Source organism: Rattus norvegicus, chromosome 14 (genome assembly GCF_021556685.1).
Source record: "Rattus norvegicus strain SHRSP/BbbUtx chromosome 14, alternate assembly SHRSP_T2T, whole genome shotgun sequence".
NCBI classification, from domain to species: Eukaryota; Metazoa; Chordata; class Mammalia; order Rodentia; family Muridae; genus Rattus; species Rattus norvegicus.
This window is the reverse complement of record NC_141547.1, coordinates 61557145-61580174: the sequence shown is the minus strand read 5'-3', so window position 1 is coordinate 61580174 and position 23030 is coordinate 61557145. Positions and strand designations below refer to the sequence as shown.

General features: G+C 41.2%; 1 protein-coding gene across 2 annotated transcripts in view; it reads left to right on the top strand.

Moving 5' to 3' along the window:
- The window catches only part of Tbc1d19 (TBC1 domain family, member 19), a 115951-nt gene extending 93785 nt beyond the window's left edge, over positions 1-22166 (top strand). The window contains exons 17-21 of one of the 2 annotated variants that reach the window (NM_001106008.2): positions 8220-8329; positions 10221-10312; positions 15055-15170; positions 19207-19277; positions 20945-21153. In NM_001106008.2, coding sequence (NP_001099478.1) covers positions 8220-8329; positions 10221-10312; positions 15055-15170; positions 19207-19277; positions 20945-21019 — 464 coding nt within the window. In that variant the 3' untranslated portion in view covers positions 21020-21153. Of the gene's footprint in view, positions 1-8219; positions 8330-10220; positions 10313-15054; positions 15171-19206; positions 19278-20944 lie in introns of both variants that reach the window. The other variant, XR_015636536.1, reaches the window with a different exon arrangement.
- Positions 22167-23030: the final 864 nt, after the last annotated feature.

Below are 23030 nucleotides of genomic sequence, written 5' to 3'. Positions count from 1 at the left end.
ATAATTTTTTGTCAAAATTAATATCTAGATATGCAGTTTTATATCTTTGCATTGCTTATGACTGTCTCAATTTTCTGGAAAATATGACCTTGTTTGTCAAAATAGTAGAATCACATGGTCAAAGTAGTCCCCATGATTAGCACTTTCTGACATTCAGCTATGGGATATCTGAATGGTTGACAACATACCTGCACTTAATGGACAATAACTGGATGCAAAGGAAAATGTCACTTAGAGCTTGTTACAGAAATGAATCAGTGGCCTGAGGAACATTTTAAGTTCATGGAAGATATTTTGATATATAAAGATCAGTTAGGAGCTGGGGAATATAACTTGTTTGGCAGGAAGACTTGGCTCTAATCCGCAGCACACAGGAACCACACCCCCTAGCAGCAGCAGCAACAACAGCAAAGCATGCATGGTAGTACATGCAGGAGAAACGTAGAGGACAAGCAGACGTTCAGGGTCATCTTCTGCCTCAGTGAGGTGGAGACTGTAAAACAATATAACCAGTACTAGGAAGATACTATTCAATTTTTTTTCAAGGTGAATTAATTTAAACTGTGGAGAAGTATCTTATGTTTACTTACTTAGCTTCCAAAATTAAAGTCCTAGATGGCACAGTTTGTAAAGGGCCTGCCACACAAGTCTGAGGATGACCAGAGTGTGGTCCTCAGCAGCCACATAGCAGCCAACTGTGATGGCACTCATCTCTAACCCTAGCACTGGGGGTGGAGTGGGGAGGACAGGTGAAGGGGAGACACAGACAGGTGGGTCTCTGGAGCTTGCCCGCCAAATACTCTAGCCAATTCCTACACATTTGATGTAAGACCTGTGCCACAAAGGAATGTGGTGAGAATGGAGATACTCAGCCTCAACCTCTGCTCTTCACATGTACTTGCACACACACCTGTATATATGCACACAAACATACATATAATTTTTAAAAATTTTTGTATTTAAAATATAATTACACCATTCTTCCCCACCCCCTTCAATCTCTCCAGGACAACCCTGTCCCTAAATGCACACCTTGCTTCCTCCCCAAATTCATGGCCTCTTTTTAATTGTTATATACATACAACCTACTCAACCTTTTTTTTTTAATTGGATAGTTTATGTATTTACATTTCAAATGTTTTCTCCTTTCCTGGTTCCCCCCTCCCATGCCCTCTGGCCCTGCTTCTATGAAAATGCTCCCCCTCTCACCCACTACCACCTCAACACCCCGGCATTTCCCTGGGGAAATGAGCCTTCACAGAGCCAAGGGCTTTTCCTCCTATTGAGGCCAGACAATGCCATCTTCTGCACATATGCAGTTGGAGCCATGAGTCCCCGCCCCCCAATGTCTACTCTTTGGTTGGTAGTTTAGTCCCTGGGAGCTCTGGGGGGTCTGGTTAGTTGACATTGTGTTTTTCCTATGGGGTTGCAAACCCGTCGGCTCCTTCAGTCCTTTCTCTAACTCCTCCATTCAGGTCCTCCTGCTGAGTCTGACGGTTAGCTGCAGGAATCTTAATTTGTATCTGTAAGGCTCTGGCAGAGCCTCTCAGAGGATACCCTATCAGCAAGCACTTCTTGGCCTCAACAATAGTGACTGGGTATGGTGGCTGCATGTGGGCTGGATCCCCAGGTGGGGCAGTCTCTGGATGGCCTTTCCTTCAGTCTCTGCTCCACTCTTTGTCCCTGTATTTCCTCCCATGAGTAGTTGGTTCCCCCTTCTAAGAAGGGCTGATGCATCCACATTTTGGTCTTCCTTCACCAACAATGGAGGAGTGTTCTTCTTTCTCTACATCCTCCCCAGCATCTGATGTCACCAGAGTTTTTGATCTTAGCCATTCTGACTGGTGTGAGGTGGAATCTCAGGGTTGTTTTGATTTGCTTTTCCCTGATGACTAAGGATGTTGAACATTTCTTTAGGTGCTTTTTGGCCATTCGATATTCCTTAGCTGAGAATGTTTTGTTTAGCTCTGTACCCCATTTTTTAATAGGGTTATTTGGCTCTCAGGAGTCTGACTTCTTGAGATCTTTGTATATTTTGGATATAAGCCCTCTATCAGATGTAGGATTGGTAAAGATCTTTTCCTAATCTGTTGGTTGCCATTTTGTCCTAACAACAGTGTCCTTTGCCTTACAAAAGCATTGCAGTTTTATGAGATCCCATTTGTCGATTCTTGATCTTAGAGCATAAGCCACTGGTGTTCTGTTCAGGAAAATTTCCCCTGTGCCTATGTGTTCAAGGTTCTTCCCCACTTTTTCTTCTATTAGTTTGAGTGTATCTGGTTTTATGTGAAGGCCTTTGAACCACTTGGACCTAAGCTTTGTACAAGGATATTAAGAATCGGTCGATTAGGGGCTGGGGATTTAGCTCAGTGGTAGAGCCCTTACCTAGGAAGCGCAAGGCCCTGGGTTCGGTCCCCAGCTCCGGAAAAAAAATAACCAAAAAAAAAAGAATCGGTCGATTTGAATTCTTTACATGCTAACCTCCAGTTGAACCAGCACCATTTGTTGAAAATGCTGTCCTTTTTTCTATAGGATGGTTTTAGCTCCTTTGTCAAAGATCAAGTGACCATAGCTGGGTGGATTTATTTCTGGGTCTTCAATTCTATTCCATTGATCCATCTGCCTGTCTCTCTGTACCAATACCATGCAGTTTTTGTTTCTGTTTTTTAATCACAATTGCTCTGTAATACAACTTGAGGGATGGTGATTACTCCAGAAGATCTTTTATTGTTGAGAATAGTTTTTGATATCCTGAGGGGTTTTCCAAATGAATTTGCAAATTGCTCTTTCTAACTCTATGAAGAATTGAGTTGGAATTTTGATGGGGATTGCATTGAATCTGTAGATTGCTTTCAGCAAAACAGCCATTTTTACAATATTAATCCTGCCAATCCATGAGCATGGGAGATCTTTCCATCTTCTGAGATCTTCCTCAATTTCTTTCTTCAGAGACTTGAAGTTCTTGTCATACAGATCTTTCACTTACTTAGTTAGAGTCACACCGAGGTATTTTATATTATTTGTGACTATTGTGAAGGGTGTCATTGCCCTAATATCTTTCTCAGCCTGTTTATCCTTTGAGTAGAGGAAGGCTATTGATTTCTTTGACTTAATTTTATACCCAGCCACTTTGCTGAAGGTGTTTATCAGGTTTAGTAGTTCTCTGGTAGAACTTTTGGGATCATTTAAATATACTATCATATCATCTGCAAATACTGATATTTTGACTTCTTCTTTCCAATCTGTATCCCTTTGATCTCTTTTTGTTGTCTGATTGCTCTGGCTAGAACTTCAAGAACTATCTTGAATAAGTAGGGAAAGAGTGGGCAGCCTTGTTTAGTCCCTGGTTTTAGTAGCTGCTGAATCTTTATAATGTTACTTGTATATATATGATTTTAGGGCTGACCACTTGGGGTTGGGTAATCAACTGGTCTCTTCATTGGAGAAGTCTGTTTTTCTTGCTCTCAGCCCTCTTTAGATTCCTGCATTTCTTTGTCTAGTGTTAGGGCCTCATGAGTTCTTCCAGGTCCATGTTACTCTGTTAATGCCGTCCTTGTTTAAATATTCTTTAGGTAGCCATGGCATTAAGATGTGGAAGTATAGCTTCCTTGAACTTTAGGGAAGAGACCTAATCTCATATCTGATTCTCTGTTCTTTTGACTCTTAAAGTCTTTCTGCCCATCTTCTACAATGAGCACTAGGTGCAGGTGCTGTGTTGAAGATATAGGGCTGGGCCCCACACTATCACATATCCTCTGATTTTTAATTGGTTGTGGTTTTCTGTAATGGTCTCCATCTGTTGCAAAGAGATGTTTCTTGGATGAGAGATAAGAGCTATACTTATCTTTGGATATAAAGACAAATATTTAGAATATAGTTAAAGGTTTTGCTAGTCTAGTAAAGTGTCAGTTGTAACAATTTCCTTCAACATCCATGACCTCACTGCCCTGAGTAGTTAACTAAGTTTCCAGTACTAGGCATGATTTCCTTCTTGTTGAGTGGGTTGTAAGTCCAATTAGAGAGCTGTTGGTTACGACCAAGATATCCATGCCACTGTGGTACTCTGAGGGCTATTGTGCTGTACTGGTTGTTGTAGTTTGCAGGCACTATAGCTTACATGGAGCTATTTGTTGCTTCCCTTCCTTTTAAGCTTACATGGCACCTTCTGGTTTACTGAAATCTAAACTTCAGGGAGAAGGAGTTCAGGTTAGATCACCTTGGATCTTCTAAGACCTATGTCTGAAGTACGTGGTATCTTTAGCAGTAGGGACTTAACCTTCAACCTTTGAGAGTTAACCAGGGGCAAAAGCAATAGTTTACAATTTTGGAGAATATCTTGGACTACTGTGACCAACATCTGGAGAGTGAGCTTCGCATGTACTGTATTAGGGTTTTTGTTAGATAGTCTATGGCTCATTGTCAGTTCAGGTGGGAAAATATCACTTGACTATATATGTATACATATAAACTTTTATGAGACTTCAGTAAATAGATAATATTCCTTATGACTTTTTTCAAATACCTTTTTATTTTACCCTCGCCATTTCCTCTCTTTCTCTTTTGACATCCTTCCCCCTCCTCTCTAAATATCTCCAAAAACCTTTCCATTTTCCTCTTCAAACCATTTGTACCCTGATTTTCCCTTCTCTACTGCTCCTCCCCTAGTCCCTTTTTACTTTCCTGGTTTCAGGTACTCTAGGTTATATGTTCACATCTAAAGGAGCCACGGGTGACAGAGAACATATAACACTTGTTTTTCTGGTTCTAGTTTACCCTACTCAATAATGGCCTTTTCTCGTTCCTACGTCTACCTATAGAGTTCGTGATTTTGATTTCTTTACAGCTGTATAGCATCCCATCATATGTATATCCATCACATGAAGAACATTTAGGGATTTTCCACTTCCTAGCCATTGTGAGTAGAACATCAATGAATATGGAATATGGCTGAACAACTATCTGTGGAGTAAGATGTCTGCTCCGTTAAGCATGTGCCAAGGAGTGGCATAGTCGCACCTTGTGATAGATTTAGTTTAGCTTTTTGAGAATTCTCCACACTGTGGCTGGGGGTATTTGGACCCATTTTCATTCTTACCAAATATGAATGAGGGTTCCCTTTTCTCAACATCTTCCCATGCACTTTGTATCAACTGTTTTGTTGATCTTCACTCTTTTGATTGGGGTAAGGAGAACTCAAAGTTGTTTTGATTTGCATTTCCCTAATTGCTAGGCACAGCGGATGGTTTTTGAGAAATTTGTTATTTCTTATTTTATGAACTCTCTGTTCAGATTTTTTTAGTCCATGTTCTCTCTCTCTCTCTCTCTTTCTCTCTCTCTTTCTCTCTCTCTCTCTCTCCCTCCCTCCCTCCCTCTCTGTCTCTGTCTCTCTCTCTCTCTCTCTCTCCACTTTGTTTCTTAGTTCTTTATGTATTCTGGCTATTAATCGGTCAGATGTACTCCTGGCAAAGACTGTCTCTCATTCTATGGGCCTCCTCTACACTTGATTGATTGTTCCTTTAGCTGAAGCCTTTTTTTTAATCTATTTTTTCTTTTATTGGATTTTTTATTGACATTTCAAATGTTATCCCCTTCCTCAGTTTCCCCTCCAGAAACTCACTATCCCATCTCCCCTCCTCCTCCCTCCATGAGGGTACTCCCCCACCCACCCACTCACTTCTTTCCACCTCCCTGCCCTGGCATTCCCCTATACTGGGGCATCAAGCCTTCACAGGACCAAGGGCCTCTTCTCCCATTGACATTCTACAAGGCCATCCTCTGCTACATATGCAGCTAGAGCCATGATCCATCCCTGTGTACTCTTGAGATGATGGTTCAATCCCTGGGAGCACTGGGGGTCTGGCTGGTTGATATTATTGTTCTTCCTATAGGGTTGCAAACCCCTTCAGCTCCTTCAGTTCTTTCTCTAACTCCTCCATTGGGGACCCTGCTCTAGCTGAAGCCTTTTATTTTTATGAGTTCCACTCATTGGACTTTATTCCTGGGCAAATGAAGTCCTTTTTTTTTTTTTTTTTAAGGGTGAACACCACCATGCCCAGCAGTTTTTTGGTTTTGTTTTGTTTTGTTATTTATATGAGTTCACTGTAGCTGTCCTCAGACACACCAGAAGAGGGCATCTGATCTCATTACAGATGGTTGTGAGCCACCATGTGGTTGCTGGGAATTAAACTCAGGACCTCTGGAAGAGCAACCAGTGCTCTTAACCTCTGAGCCATCTCTCCAGCCTGAAATCCTATTTTTAAAAATCCAATCATATGCCTGTGTCATGTAGGATACTGCCTGTGGTTTCTTCTAGTGAGTTTGATAGTCAGGTCCTTGATCCACTTGGAGTTAGTTTTTGCTTCATTTTGTTCTTTAAGGTGGTAGATAGATATCTATTTTCATTCTTCTGCAGGTAAGAAACTGATAAAGATGCTCCCTTGGTGCTGCTTGTATGGTATAGTCCTTTAAAAGTCATAGCCAATGAAATAAAGAAAAATAAATAAGAAGATAAACAAATACTGAAAGTACAAAATAAAACTTTTATTGTTATCAGATATTGTGTTTATGTGCATAGAAAATCCAAAAGTATACTCAGATCATCTGTGAGGCTGATGAATGAATTTAGTTAGTGAGGCTGATGAGTACACAATGATGAATGAATTTAGTTAGTGAGGCTGATGAGTACACAGTCACTGCAATAATAAGTTTCCTTCCTATGCTCCACAACAGAGAGGCATAAAAATTACATGTGGGATAGTGAAAAACCCTGGCTCCCAGTTGAGGTTTGAAACCCCGGTGACCCTGTTTGGCCTGACTCCCAGGAAACCAGGCCGGTCACTGGCCCACAGACCTCCATATTTGTAACCTTCAGTCATGTAAAGGCAACAAGGGCAATGTGACCTACAGGTCACATAAGCTCTAGACAGGTGTCCATTATAATGAGGTACCTAAAGGCCTGGAGGCTTAGCCAATAAATTTCTCTTCCTAGACACTCCTCCCTGCAAAAGGTATCTAATCTCAGGGCCACTCTGAGACTTGGAGTACGGTTTTACTCATCCATGACAATAAATGCCTTGAAACCATGGACTGCCTCATTTTATTGGGATCCACTGTGGGAAGCCACAGAGAAGAAGGCCTACAGAGCTGCCATCTAATCGCACAAAGAAGGCCTCCTCGCCTTCCCAGCAGAGGCAGCCACTGAGCCCACCACCACAGTCAAGTGAAAGACTCTCCCTTCAGGACAAGCCAGAGCTCTCCCTCTTTACCCTAAGCCCTGGGTTAGATCCAGCCCTGCAGGTTCTCACTCTGTTCTCAGCTCTTCTTCGACATCCCAGCAGCGCCTGGATGCCCAAGAGCCTGAGAAACAGACAGCCCTAGCTTCCTTCCTGGGGAAGCCAGCTCTGGATGTCCCATGCCTAGGACTGTGCTTCCCCACCCCTGGAGCAGTGTCTCATTGCTTCCTATAGCCTGACACCCAGTGGTTTCGGGTAAGCTCAGTTAAGTGGCCCAAGCCCTGTAGCGGAGCTGACAGGGAACCACACATAACCTACACTCTGATTTAGTGAAAAGTGTAGCATGTCACGTTTAAGATGTGCTATGGAGTGGGGTCTTCATTTCTGAAAATCTCCGAGGGTGCATGAACAGAAAGCTGGTAGAATGGAGGAAAGCACAGTCTACCCTTGGATAAATTCCTTAGCTCTCTTGTGCCTCAGTTTCTTCATTTGCCAACCTCAGATGACAATATTATTCTAATGAATTGGTTGTTATGGTTATTAAAAAAGAATGAGGAACTTCCACTTGGGAGGCTGAGGAGCAGAGGGGCTCAGGGTTAGGGCAAGCATGGCTAGGCCACCCTGCCTCAGAAAAGAGTAAGGTGGCCTGGTTGTTGTTTCCTTGTTACTTCACTCATTAAAAGATATTTGATGTAGCTCGGATGGCTCTTTGAGTTTGTATGCATACATATTCATATACATACACTATAACTTCATTCTCAGGTAACAAGAGTGGGAGTCTAACCATTTGTAACTCGTGCATCTGTAATATTAGCAGTTGTTTGAACTTATCCGTGTACACACATACCTCCTCTGAACATTGAAACAATGATGCATGACATCAAAGCTGTGGCTATGAATACTGTATTTTCCTTTTGTCCTTTGCCTTTCATGGGCTTATTTGAAGCGTGTTAGTCCTGCATTCTTACCAGTTATCTTCTCTTGCAGTTGCACCACTGTGTTTTCTGTATCATGAACCTTACAAATTGTATCAGATATTCCGTGAGATGTATGTCCGCTTTTTCTTCAGACTCCACTCCATCTCCTCTCATCCTTCTGTAAGTTCATCAGTTGGATCTACTCAGACTCTAAACTGTTCTTTCCTTAAAGAAAAAGTCTCCCACTTAAATTATAAAGCAATCCATTTTAATTTTGATATCAAATAATATGTTTCTAGACTCAAGGGAAGAGAAGAAAGTGATGTTTAAATATTTTGGGGAGTAGAGAGGAGAACATCTCTTATTAACTAACAAGATTTTAGCTTTCCGGGTTGGGAGGCAGGATTCTCAACCTTAACAAAGATGCCTTTCCTTCTTTGTTGATGTCTCCATCTGAGGAGGGAGGGTGGTGAGGTCATCTGCTGCTGCAGGGAAGTTTACAGAGCAAGCAAGCGAAGACTGGGCGGGTTCTCTGCACATGGCTACTTTCTTGTTTTGATTGTTGCTAATTATCATTATCACCTTATCTTTTTAAATGTTATTTTACCACATATTTTTCTTACACTTATTCAATGCCTACATTAACAACAGTTTAGTCTTTTTTATATATTTTTATTTCTTTATCATTTTTTGTTTTGTTTTCTTTTCTTTTTCCCATGAGCCCTGCCGGCAGCATTTACTTTTCTGTCAGCTTCCCCCTTTGGTGTTCTTTGGCCTTCCTGTGGGTAGCCTGCCTAGCTATCTGTGAGAACCTGTCCACTGGAAGGAAGGGTGGGCCTGCCAATCAGCTCCGTGAAGCCTGAGTTCTTCTACTAAACTGAAAAGCTGGTTTTTATTCTTCCATTTACAACTGTATGTTCCTGCTCCACTTTCTTTGTCTTCAGTTTCCCCCCTGTATTGTTAGTGAAAGTTGGCAAGTAAGAAAATTCTAGAATGTCACAAATAAGCTAACAAGTCATCTTGAGGTCCAAGAGAATGGGATTTTGTTATTATTTTCCATTCCTATTTAAAAATAAACAGAGATAATGTTAATAATTTCCTTTTCTAAAATTATCAGGATCATATTCTCATAACCACATATACATCCCCCCATTCACATACAACATTCGCATGCACATCACACATGCATATGCGCACACACAAGCACACAGAAACACGTGCATACAGTCTCACATATGCATTTTATGCCTCAGAGTTTTGAAAAAACCAAGGATCTGGATTCTACCCAGCACACCTTCCACCCCTGCCCCTTCCCTTCATTCACTGGGGGAATTGGCAGAAGCTCATGTCCTTTTCAGACTCATAGCCAGACTGAAACTATTGAAAACCATGACAGTTTAGAAACTGTCAACCCAGGGCCACCAAGCCTCAGAAAAACTTTATTCAGAGTTGCTAAGGAATAAACACACTTGAAAAAAAATACTTGCTTAAATTGTTTATTTCTATTTATAAATAATACTTCTTTTTAAAAAGTAGATTTAGGAAACAAACAAAACTTGTATTCTGAGTAATGAGATATTTTTGTTTGGTAACTTCTTGATGTGATCCAAAGAAGTGAGGAAAGCAGGAAATTGTTTTCCCAAAGGGTGAGACTGGAGGCAAAGAGACACATGTGGGGACAGACAGGGATGGCAAAGTCACCAGGAAATGCCTGGGACCTGGAACACATCCAGAAAAAATGAAATTTGCTAGACCAACGTGGCCATATGTGGTTCACAAAATGGCAGGTTTTTTGTAAAGGATATTTATGTTTATCTTGGTTTCTTTGGCTATTCAGGGAGAAGGTGGGGCTCCTCTAGGGAGCCTTTTGTGCTTAAAGGGAGACTGCTGAGCATGCCAACAAGTGTGTATTAATGACACTGTAAAGTTTACCTTTCAGTGCAGTGTCAGTGATCAACTGGTGTCTTCTCTCTTTTTACTCATTATATGCATTTTCTTTTTGAATGATTTGATGTCATACTTCATATTTAAAGACTAAACTATGTCTCTTCTGACTCATTATTGGATGCAGGGTATTGTGTCACTGTGTTTGCTGTTTGAAACTCTTCTTCAAACGTATCTTCCCCAACTCTTTTATCATCTGCGAGAAATCGGAGCTCAACCGTGAGTATTTTCATTGCCTTGCTGCATCTTCACAATGCTGGAAACACAGGAGCCTGCTTCCATCACTCACGGATACACTATATCCTCAAGGAAGTAAAGAAATAGTTCTCCCCTCAAAAGTGATAGTCGTTAAGTACAACTCTATTGTGCCCCCCAACATACACACACAAACACACATGAAAGGGTTCTTAGTAGAGACCTGGGAAAGTAGCTTGGTGGGAAAGCACTTGTTTTACATGTGTGAGTCTCTGGGTTCAGTTTCCAGCACTGAAAATACTTGGAATGACTAGCATCCTATTAGATAGAAGTTATATTCACAGGTATTGATTCTTATGTCACCAAATTCATGTAATTTCCATTTATAATGTACATTCCCAGTACAACCTGGAAAATATGATACCATTAAGCCAATGTATCAGATTACAACATATGAAATATGCAAGGTTAAGGTTTGCTATTTTCACAAAAGGGAAGCTGAACAAACACCTCCCAACCTCCCAGCAGCTGTCCTGTTTTCTCCTTACAGAACTTTGGATTTGCTTCACTGATCTCAGTATGATCTCAGGTGAATGTATAGATTATCTCTGACCTTAGTAAGTGGTTCTGTCTTCTTTTAAATCTTATCTCAATTAGTGTTTTGTTTCCTCTCTAAGCAGCACTCCTCCCAACACACACACACACACACACACACACACACACACACACACACACACACACACACGCGTGCGCTATTAAGGAAGAGCTGTGTAAAAAACGAACACTAACTCTCTGAGGCCACGGACCTTAATGGCAACCAAGTGTGCTATTTGTCTTCATCATACTTAAATCTACACAGCTCCTCCCTGAGTGGGTGTCAGTGTAACCCAGCTGCAAATGCCACTTCTGTGAGGCTGTGCCACCAGGTAATGTTATTTGTGCTGCAAGGTCTTCATACTTAAATCAAGATAAGTAAATTTCCATACCTTAAAATGAGGACAATTCTCAACTTCTGGAATTGTTTGCAGATTCGGTGGTTACTGACAAGATAACAGACTTGGAAGGGGCAGATGTGAGTGTTACAGCTCCCTTCTCTGAAGCCCCAACAGATTTAAGAAAGATTTCAAGTGTTGTTTAAAAAATACTTCATATTGCCATTTAATAATTCATAATTCTACTCTTTCCTTTGAAGCCTCTCTCAAAAAGTATTTTGCTCTTGAGACTATAAAACAAGGATGTGGCAAAAAAAATGTTTATATTTAGTGCAACCTTTTCTCTTAAACAGTTCACTGACCTCTGTTCACTGCTGTGAAATTAGATGTTGGACATAACTAGGCTTTCCTTTATTAGGTTGAAGGTATTTGGTAGAAACTAAAATGCTGGTGGTTTTTTATTTAGTGTACTTACACATTTTAAATCACTACAAGGAATATTAAGATTTTGGTGAGTTAAAAATTTTTCAACAGGAAACATTTAAAGGCCCAGGGGTCAAGGTAGAAATACATTTTTAAAAGGTTTTGTATGTGACATCTGTTCCCATTGTGGTTTTGGTTTTTACCTGTTTAATGCATGTGGGGACACACACACACACACACACACACACACACACACACACACGCACACACACACACGGAGTGGGGAGGTGAAAGAGGGGAAGGAGAAGAGGGAGTGAGGGAGATGGACAGGGGTGCACATGCACACACACAGATCAGATCGGATTTGTAGCAGTCAGTTCTCTCGCTGGCGCTGGTCCTGGGATAAGACTCAGTTCCTTAGTCTTGACAATGCCGGCCCTGCCTCTTTTTGTTTTTTATTCTGCTTAGAGATTTATTAACTTTAGCCATCTTTGAAAGAATGGGTTTCATGTTCTGTTGAGCTTTCTCTTGTTTTACAGGGTCAATTACATTGATTTATGCTCTTTTATTCTTTTTCTCTTTATACTTTGTGTTTATTCTGCTCTTATTTAAGATACCGCTATCTTTTTTGATATATAAGTATTGTTACAGATTTCTCTCAAAAGTCAGTTTTACTTCCACTCAATAAAGTTTTATGTGTTATTATCTCATATCAGTAAATTTAAAATGTTTAATTTCTTTTATGACTTCCTATTTGACCATCTATTATATTAAAAATGTTATGTTCATGGAGAAATTGAACTTGTGCTCCATTAGAAGCTTCCTTCCTACTGATTAGCATGCATATTGCTGGAAGGTACTAAGCACAAATGATTAATAGTCTTGCCAGCTACAAACCTGAGAGCCACAATAGCAACCCACCTGCAAGACATACCCACTGGTACAGAGCGGCACAAGTGTTATGGGTGTAAGTCACCACTGTTTGATTGGGCTTATGGCCTACTTAATGACATTCAGTCCATACCTGAAATTGCACACAAGCTCAAGAAGCAGAGACTAAGTAGGTAATGGTCCCTAGGGGAAACTGAGATTCAATTACATGAACATAGCGACTAAATGACTCCTAAGGATATACTGATATCTCCATAAATGAGTGCACCCCCTTATCTCTCACCGAAGACGCTGCTTCACAGTAAGTAGATGGCAGATAACACAAAGATCCACAGCTGAACTGTGTGAGAGGGAGAGGCCTTGAAGCACTCAGCCCTAATGGGATGTCACCATCTCCCGCTCCGCTCAAGGGGCAAGAGGAGGTGGAAAGATGCGGAAGAGCCGGAATTGGGCATGACTCCTAGGAACCTGTGTCCTTTAGATACTTTAGATACTGCACATAAGGGTCCCTGTGATGACATGCACAAAAGAAGGGGGAAATGAGTACAAAGTCCCACCTCTAACCAAGAGGCTGTTTGCAACTGATTCCTGCTGAGAGAGAGAAAAATCAGCATTCCCCAGTGGAACAACACTGAGCTTATCAACCATACCCAGGACAGGCATCGTGCCTGCAGTAGTTGACAAACGGACCAGACTCTCTTTAGTTTCTTTGGGTCTGTGAATTATAACATTGGTATTCTGTACTATTTACCTAATACCCACTTATCAGTGAGTACATACATATGTGCTCTTTTGTGACTGGGTTACCTTACTCGGGATGATATTTGCTAGCTCCATTCATTTCCCGCTAAAATTCATGATGTCCTTGTTTTGAATAGCTGAGTAGTGCATTGTGTAGATGAACCACATTTTCTGTATCCATTCCTCTGTTGAAGGGCATCTGGGTTCTTTCCAGCTTCTGGCTATTATAAATAAGGCTGCGATGAACATAGTGGAGCACGTGTCTTTTTTATATGTTGGAGCATCTTTTGGGTATATGCCCAAGAGAGGTATAGCTGGATCCTCAGGTAGTTCAATGTCCAATTTTCTGAGGAACCTCCAGACTGATTTCCAGAATGGTTGTACCAGTCTGCAATCCCACCAACAGTGGAGGAGTGTTCCTCTTTCTCCGCATCCTTGCCAGCATCTGCTGTCACCTGAGTTTTTGATCTTAGTCATTCTCACTGGTGTGAGGTGAAATCTCAGGGTTGTTTTGATTTGAATTTCCCTGATGACTAAGGATGTTGGATATTTATTTAATTGCTTCTTGACTGTATTATTTCTGATACATGCTCTCACTCATTGCCTCTTTCCTTGGCCGTCTCAATCTGCCATCAGGCCTACTTAGTCCTTTGGAGGTTTCGCCATTATGTTTTATTTTTGCAAATAACTATTATACTGTGCAATTCTACAATTTTCACTTAGACATTCCTCATATAAAACTCATGGAACTGTGTACTTGCAAGGGTAGATTTTGCTATGCTAAATCATCCCCCCAGTGAACTTTATCAGGTTAAAGCCATTGCTGTGCAGTCTCTATGGGAAGAGACTCTATTCCTTCCCCAAGACACTGAGAATTTGAGCAAATGAAAATTATTGAATGTAATAATTTAGATATGTTTTTCAATATTAAAATATTTATGGCCAAATGTTTTCTTTTACTTGATTTAAAACAAATCCAAAGGCTCGATTTGTGTATACTACTGACCAATACTTGGACATACTAGAATCTAGAACAATTCAACAAATATGACTGTGACCTTTCAGGAACAGTCGAGTGATTTTTAGATGCTCATAAACAGCACAGAAATGTGAGAGGTCTATTTGTCTCCTAGGACATTAAAGCACAGTGCTCATTTCCAGATTCTGGGGAAAACTATTACTGTAAAATAGATGACCTATAAACATGGGGTTCCATAAATCTTAGAATTTTTTGTAGCAAAGTGAATTCAGTTGAATTTGTTTTATGACCTTGTCACTAAAATGACAGGTTTGAATAAGAGTCCTAAGGTCTCTTGTTGCTTTAGACCATTCATCTTCCAGATATCCTACTTGTTGGTTTGCTTTACTTTATCCACTCCATATAGCAGCTCGGCTGAGATGTACGGGTAAAACTTGCTGAACTGAAAAGTGTAAAAGCACTGAACGTTCTCTAAAATATCTAGAACAATCCAGATTGCCATAGCTTATCTAAAATTAAGATTATTGAGATGAAGCTCTTGGTCACATGCTGAAAAACTACAGTGTATGATTGTTTATAAATATATATAAATATGTTCATACATAAGTCTTCCTCTTAATAGTTTTAGAATATTAAACTGAGGACTCACCTTCTTGCCTCTGACGTTTTACAGCTTTTAGGAAATAAGGAGCCTCAGAAGATGTACAATAATGACAGAATTGGTTGGATTCTTCAAATATTGCCTTTTTTAATGAGAAAGATCTGATAATAGTATTAATCCTTCTTTCCCTTACCTACAGACTTCGAATATCATTTAAATGGATGGTTCGAGCTTTTTCTGGATACTTAGCTACAGATCAACTCTTGCTTTTATGGGATAGAATCCTAGGATACAACTCTCTGGAAATTCTTGCTGGTAAGAGTAAGCGTTTCTGTGTGAAGCCCCTTTCCTGTTTACCACTCACTGCTTGTCACTAGAGAAAGGTCTTCATTCACCATTTCTAGTGCACAGTGGATTGAGCAGGCTTAGAAAACATGGTCTGCACCCATTAGCTGCCTTATTCCTAGTCCTGGGAGGCTTACGCAGCAGACAGTGCGGTTGCCTTTTGCTGTAAACCATGAGCTTCATCACATTCTGTCCTGTGCCCCTTCTCAGAGGATGAGCCCCGCATATGCTCAAAGTCTGTTCTTCTGGTCTGCAGTTTATCCTAGATTTCTAGGTTCCAAACCTTTTCATTTTTACTAGTAATCTCTGGCATCTACCCTGGTGCTGAAATTACTTCTTCTAGATATTATCTCCTAAAAACCAAACAAACATGTCCTCCTTTGCTCAGAGAAGCCACAGAGCCATCTATTGTTGGTGCTTAAGTAGTTATTACAACAGATGTGCACCAGGGCAGTCCCACCATAACACACTAGGTACATGCTCCTCATGCGTACTGTACCCCAGCGCACAGGTGGCTCCATTGCTTGATCACTAGGATTATTAGAAAATTCCAATAACAGGATTATCTCTACAGTCATAGGTGGGGTACAGGAAAGATAGCGATATTGTTTACTTCCTTCCTTTACTGTTAAAAATCACCTCTCTGGGAAATTGTGGAAATAAGGCTGATGTTGAAAAATAATGTGCCAAGAGTATTCTCTGGGCACCATATTAACATTTTCTTGAATGCCAGAAGCCCATAGTATCTGGGTGACATTTGGAAAGGTGAAATTAGAATAACTATAAAGTACCATGAGGATAAACGTTACCCCAGATGCAGTAAGACACTCATTGATTAATGCTTTAACAGCTCCCAGCATCCTTCTCTCATTTCTCTTAAAACCATACAGCCTTGTGAGAGAGGAACCACCTGCCCTCATCAGCTCAGCTGAAGGCCAGTGACATCATCTAGGATGCAAGGAGTGCCAGCGAGCGCCTGGCTGTTCAGACACTTCTAACGAACTGCCCTTGCCCTGCTGTGACACTTCAGTGCTAGATAACGCTTCAGACGGCCCGTGTCTTTAAAGGATAACATGGTTGTTAACATGTGCCCTTCTTAGGGCCTTTGAGATGGCTCAAAGTGAAGATGCCTAATACCAAGTCTGACAACCTGAATTAAATACCCAAAACCCACAAGGTGGAAGAGAGAACCACAAGCTGCAATCTGATTTCTGCACACATACCATGGCTTCCATATGTGCATCATGGCACTCACACCCACACACATACATATCTGCAATACACACATATGTACATATATACATACATACATATATACATACATACATACATACATATGCAATAACATAACTTTTAAAATAAAAAGCATCCCTCTTTTCTTTTTAAAGGTGTGTGTGTGTGTGTGTGTGTGTGTGTGGTGTGTGTGTGTGTCCACAGACAGCGGAAAAGGGCATCAGATCTCCTGGAGCTAGAGTTGCAGGCTGGGAGCTGACTCAGGTTATGTAAAGAGCAGCAAGTGCTCTTACCCTCATGTTATCTCTTCAGCTCCAGACGCCCCCTCCTCAAACCAAGATTGTTCCATGGTTTTCTCTACTTTCATTCTCCTTCCCTAGAACCTTCTAGTCTCCCCACAAAGCAGTCTAGATTTCTGCTACCATTTACATTTGATATTTGATTTGATATTTCACCAAGTCACTCTCCTTCTGGTCTACCATACACTTGCAAGAGCATTCTCCACAGCTTTTGACCTCCTTTCAGACATGGTCGTGGGTGAGTGTCAAAGGAGGGAGCTCAGTGTGAGAAAGTACTTTCTCAGAGAGTGATTAAGTAGAGTGAGCTCTGTGTCACCTGGAAAGTGGCAAAGTTTTACTGTGAAAGAAGCTTCAAGTTAGCAAACTTTCAAGGACCCTTCAAACTTAAAGTGTCTCTGACTTTGTTTCCTCATCACCCCCGTAGCTGGAGGGAAAAGGAAGGAAAAATGCGCAGGCCACTAGATTAGCATCTCTGCACAGAGGCTCTGTTAACCCAACACAGTAATTAAAATCGAATGGACAGTGGGGCAGGAACTGATGCACTTGGTACATTCACCCACTTCCTCGAATGCTCTCAAAACTCAACAGAGAAGTCTAGAACATCTACCCTGATACTGGGGTTTGGAAGTCACATGAATCCATAATAATAGATCATTGCACATAGAGATAGGCAGAGTCCCATTGATTGTGTCACACAGTTTTGATATGTCTGTTTAAGGACCACCTTTTTTTATATCAAGTATGTTATTATAGATTCTTTAGAAAGCTTTCCACAAATATATCAGTCCTCAATTATGACTTAGTTTAAGAAGATAAGTATAAGTATAAAACATAAGTATCATAATATCATGATAAGGTTATTAAGATTAAATTAATGAGAATAGTTGTTTAAAAAAGCCATACTAAACACAATTTCCATATTTCATATGAAGCATGATTTCAGTTAATATCCCAAAGCAGAGGTCCTCTCCCTATGGCAAGCAAGCCTGTTCTGTGCAGAAGGATTAGACAGACTCAACATGAAGCAAACAGAAAGGCACTTGTGTGATGTGACACGCAGATAAATAAAGGCTATGAGCACACATTTGGATGCTGAGTTCAATCAGTGGCCTTATCTACCTCTGGACAGCTGACTCCATCTAAGGCTCTTTCCTGCTGCAGCAGAGAATTTGGACATCCTGCCAAGCTCTGACCCACCTGCTCAACTGCACACAGGAATGAAAGAGGGAATCATATTTCTTAGCTTTAAAACTGTCCAAAACATAATTGCAGATAATGGGAAGCCATAGGAGAGCTCACCGTCTCTGTCAGGGCTGAGCCCCTAATCCTTGTCTTTGGACTCAATAGGGAAATCATGCAGAGATCACCTGCACAGGCTTTAGAACCAGATGTAGATATCAGCTCTGCATTTCTACCTGTGTGCCTCAGTTTCTGCAGTAGCAAAGTAGACTTGATGATAGTGCTTAAAGCAAGAGTGCATGGGATGAGAATCAAGTGCATGGTTGTTCTCACAGGAAATTATTGTTTAAACGTTTGTGTTAGCTGTGCAGTGCAGCTAGGAACCAGTCTCCTGAGTCATTTGTATTGCTCCTTACCTCATATTCCCCAACTGTCAGTGCTCTGAGGTGTAGGGAATGCTAGCACCTCAGATCTCAGATCATGGGGAACAAAGGTAGAGTCAGAAGTCCTCCCCAGGCAATTTTACCTTCTCAGGGTCACCTGTCTCTCATACATGGTCCTCTGCTCCCTGTAACTCATCATTCTGATGGAGTTTCATGGTCGCTTCTATAGTGATCAATGGTGAGTGCTTACTTGGCCCTTCTTGTGTGTGCTTAACAGGAACAAACAGTCACAATGTTTTCTACTTAAAGTGTCTGTTATTAAACTTCAAACTGTCCATGTTTTCAAAATTTCAACTTATTGAAACTTGTAATGTTACAAGATAACACTGTAAATATCAAGATTAGCCCCACAACAGCCTTCTCCATAGAAGTATCCATTTGTGATACTAAGAAAGTCAATAATGAATACACAAAGATATAAATATAACAAAATATTATAAAATCACTTTTTAACGCTTATATACCCAAGTTTATATCAGGATACCTCCTTCAAATATATTAAAATGAGTTTTTAAATTTTAACTTCATGTTCTCAATATTATATACTAAAATCTGGGAGATATTAGAGCATATTTCAACAGTTGTAGTGTTAGTTGTATGTGTGAAAGAAGTCATTTAAAAATAACTTTTTAAGACCAACAAATTTTTCTTTCTCCAAACTGTGGAAGTCACTCTGTGAAGGAGCCAGGCTACTCTTGAGAATAGTTGTCCCACTCATCGTGACTCCCTAAGGCAGAGGGCAGGGCGACAGCTGCACTGCCTTGCTCCTTCGCCTTCTCACAGTGGCTGTGGGCATGAGTGTCTGGGCTGCTGAGGAGGCCAGCCGTTGAAATAGTGTGCGTTCTTTTCCAGTGCTGGCAGCTGCCGTGTTTGCTTTCCGAGCAGTGAACCTGATGGAGGTGACATCACTGGCTGCAGCTGAAGTAAGGATAAGTTTCACTCCGATGAGATGGAAATAGTTCCTGAGAGGCCGCCAGGCCGTCACTTTAGTGTCTGGTGCATAGAACACGTACTACTTGTAGCTGAATTTTTTTAACCCTGGTAAAACCTATAAATTCTGAGTTAAGTATTATTAAGTACTCAAATTTCCATAATTACTTGAAAACAACCTTCTTATGAAGGGTCATAAACAAGATTATTACAGGAAACCATTATTACCATTATGGGAAACCAGATACCTAGTGATTTTAATTGAAACCATGAGGGTGATGGCACCCTTTCTTGTTGCTTATGCACATGTGTTACAGCAGGAAAACTAGTTGAAAGAGTTAAATAGTATGCATTTACTGATGCACTGATGTACAGGCTTTGGACTGGTTTTGGTGATGAATTAATGATTTAAAGCTGATTCCTCCCTCCCTCCCTTTTTCCTTCCTTCCTTCCCTTTTTATATCATCTGTTTATTTTTATTCATCTCAGAATCCAGTTATGGTCCTAAGATTCTTGCTGGTGCTCCGCCATTACCCTCTCTCTTCCTGCTCTTTCTTGATGAAATCATCCTTCCCATTTGTCAGTATCCATGCTGGTACCCCCTGTGTGTGTGCGTGACCCTGGGGTTTAATTAGGAGCTTTCAGGAGCTCAGGCTAGGGTTATTTACTGAGGTATAGGCAACCTACTAGCAGCTAAACCACGAAGAGAACGATCCCCTGCCTCCATCAGCCATTAACTTATGAACCAAGGAATGGTGAGAGCCTGTGAGCTGTCCCCATATGGCTGCAGTACTGATAGGCTTAAACTGCCGCAGGCCTGCCTCACGAAGGTCGCCACAGGTCCACGACCCTGCATCCTGGCCTCCATCTCGTACATTTTTTGTTTTGTTTTGCCCTCTTCCACAGTGTTCCTGAGCTTTAGTAGCAAGCTAAGTACTTGACACTCCCAAAAAGAAGATTCTGTAATATAAGGATCAGATTAGCCACAAAATCTATGGGGGAGGAGCCCATGAGAGGGACTATTTGCAACTAACTTGTTTGAGGGGTGTCATTCTACCCTGTGGTGTAAACACTGACAAACATTAAAGCTGAGTCTTTCAGTGATAGTGTTTATACCTGAGATATGGTCCACTTAAGCAGTGCCCCCGAGTGCTGTTTGTTATCTCTCAGAGATGTGGAAGCACTGCCCTTCAGTGGCCTTCTGCGTGCTGTGCATAAAGGGAAGAGGATGTTTATATGTCTTACAATTGAATAAATATCAGCTCCATCTCAACAAGGTTCCCTGCAGTCATGTACTCACTGCACTGGAGTACCGAGTCCCTGCAGTCATGTACTCACTGCACTGGAGTACCAGGTCCAGGATTCATAATGGAGGTCTATTTCTAGAAGCGAGCTGAAATGTTAGAACTGTTAGCCCCCACCCACCACCTTGTGTATGTGAGGGAAGTGCATGGCCGGGGGTGGGTCATTTTCTTGTGTGCACTTTAGACTGTGTGCATGTTCAGAGATCCGAGGAGGAAGCTGTAGCACAGTGAGAGACTGAGGCCAGCGGAAGAACTTAGCGGGAATGGCCACCAAGGTCACACTGAGCAGGTGTTTCTGTTGTGCATGCTTTCACAGACCTTGGTGTTAATAATTCCTTTTTGGTTCTTTGTTCCAGGCAGTTCTGGCTGACCTTTCTACTTTAAAAGTCATGCCTCTTCTTCAAATTTTTCTGTTTGCTACCGTCACCTGATCTTCGAGGTTGCTGACACCACCTCTGGTTTTTCATTAGAAACTAATCATGAACTATGCAAACCTGCATACAACCAGAATTAAACTTTGCACATAAGCCAATAAAGATCATGTTCCCTCCTCGGTTAAAGCTAAGAAGTTTTCACTTTTTAAAACAATGGCCCTACACACCAAATACTGCGCTTGCATGCTGACGGTTGCCAAGAGAAAAGCAATAGATACCAGTTCTGCTGAGCCGAGCATCCTCCATGCACAGATTCCTAGCTCATAACAGGCACGTACCACAGATGCAATAAGAACTAAAGACACTGTAATAAACTTGAAGAGGTAACATAGCTTCTTGTCAGTTTGTAAACTTCTCCCTAGATAGTAGTTTTATTTTATAAATTGCTCCCCACTAAAGCTAATTGGTTGGATGGGGCTTGAAAAGGCTTGAAAGTAATTCATTTGAGTGGGATTCAAATGTATGTTATTATTTTTACCAGTTTTAATTTATGATGATTTCGGACCCTCTTATTTGGTCTGTCCGTCAGCATCTCTGTTGGATACAGGTGTCTCCAGTTCTGCTCTGGCTTGTTCTGTTGTGGACTGTGAAATAGTCTTATATAGCCCAGGCTCTCCTCAATTCACTGCGTAGCAGAGAATGGCTGAATTCCAGATCCCCTAGCCTCCATCTGCCAAGTGCCGGGGTTCCCGGTGTGTCCCACCCCATCTGCCTCCATCTGATAATAGTTTAGAAATGTACAGAGGGATCCCCTTGCACTTCCCAGCCTCCCTTCCTTTACGCAGACAGCACCTCGACACTGCTGACGCTTGGTGCCAGATTCTGTTTCCTTGGACGAGTACAAGCAGAGGAATCAAACCCAGCCCGACTCTGCCGAAGCATGGTCCTTCCAGATGACGTCCGAGCAGAGCAGCTCAGAGACACCACTAGTCCTCGTTCATTCTACAGCGGAAGCTGCTGTGCGCGGCACTGGCCTTTATTTCAGTGTTTATTATAAGCCAAGGGCATTGTCTTGTTTTATGTTTCCTAATGATATGCCATTTCATACATGGAATAATGAACTGTAAAGGGAGAAAACACTGTCTTCGAATTGAGGTGAAAATTGACAATGCTGATCACTCTAATAAAACTCAAATCAACAGATTGATACTCTTTATCCGAAATTTATTAAGTTTTATCCAAATGTATCTTACAAATCTGTTATTTTCACAGCATATATTAGGAAAACTATGATATTTGACATAATCCTTCAAGTATGGCTAAATTTGGTGTCAATAGTTTACTGAAAATCTAAATTCTCTTATTCATCAGGTACTTGCTGACTTATTGAAGTCTAAGCAATTTACTCTATTAATTCTTAATAAGTCCCCGTCTTACTGTTTTGATGACGCCTCCGTGTCATAGGTCTTGCCATCATGCACGTCCAGGTGCCCCTCCATGGAGGGGGCAAGCATGAGTCTAGGGTTAGTGTCCCCCTTTGTCACAGTGGCAAAAATTAGGAAGCAGTTGTGTTTCAGATGATTAGTAGATGTACCCAGTCATGCCCATCTTTAAACTTTTTAAAGGAAAATATAAGTTTACTAGTTAGAGACATTGTCGTTGCCTGACACACTACAGTGGGGAGTTCTCCTGTCTATACATCCTAAATAATTAGGTCTGCTATTGGCAGTTGAGTGGGATCCCAGACGGATGGTAACAAAGTATTGTTTCTGCTGTGTTTACCTTACATGATTATGAAGGGCCACATGAGTAAATATATATGAAAGTGATTTTCTTAAGCTTTAAAACACCAATCAAATATGGTGTAATTATTTTTATGTAACAATTTACCTCCAACTGCTAGAAGATAACACATGAAAACTGCCCAGCTTCATTGGCATGTGTGTTGTGTTTCGTGACAGCTTGAGATTGTGAGCGTTGAGAAATGAATCTTTCCAGGATGCTCTCACTCGGTGCAATCTACTCTAGCCAGTCACTCTGAATTTCAGTCCCAGACCAAAGCTGATAA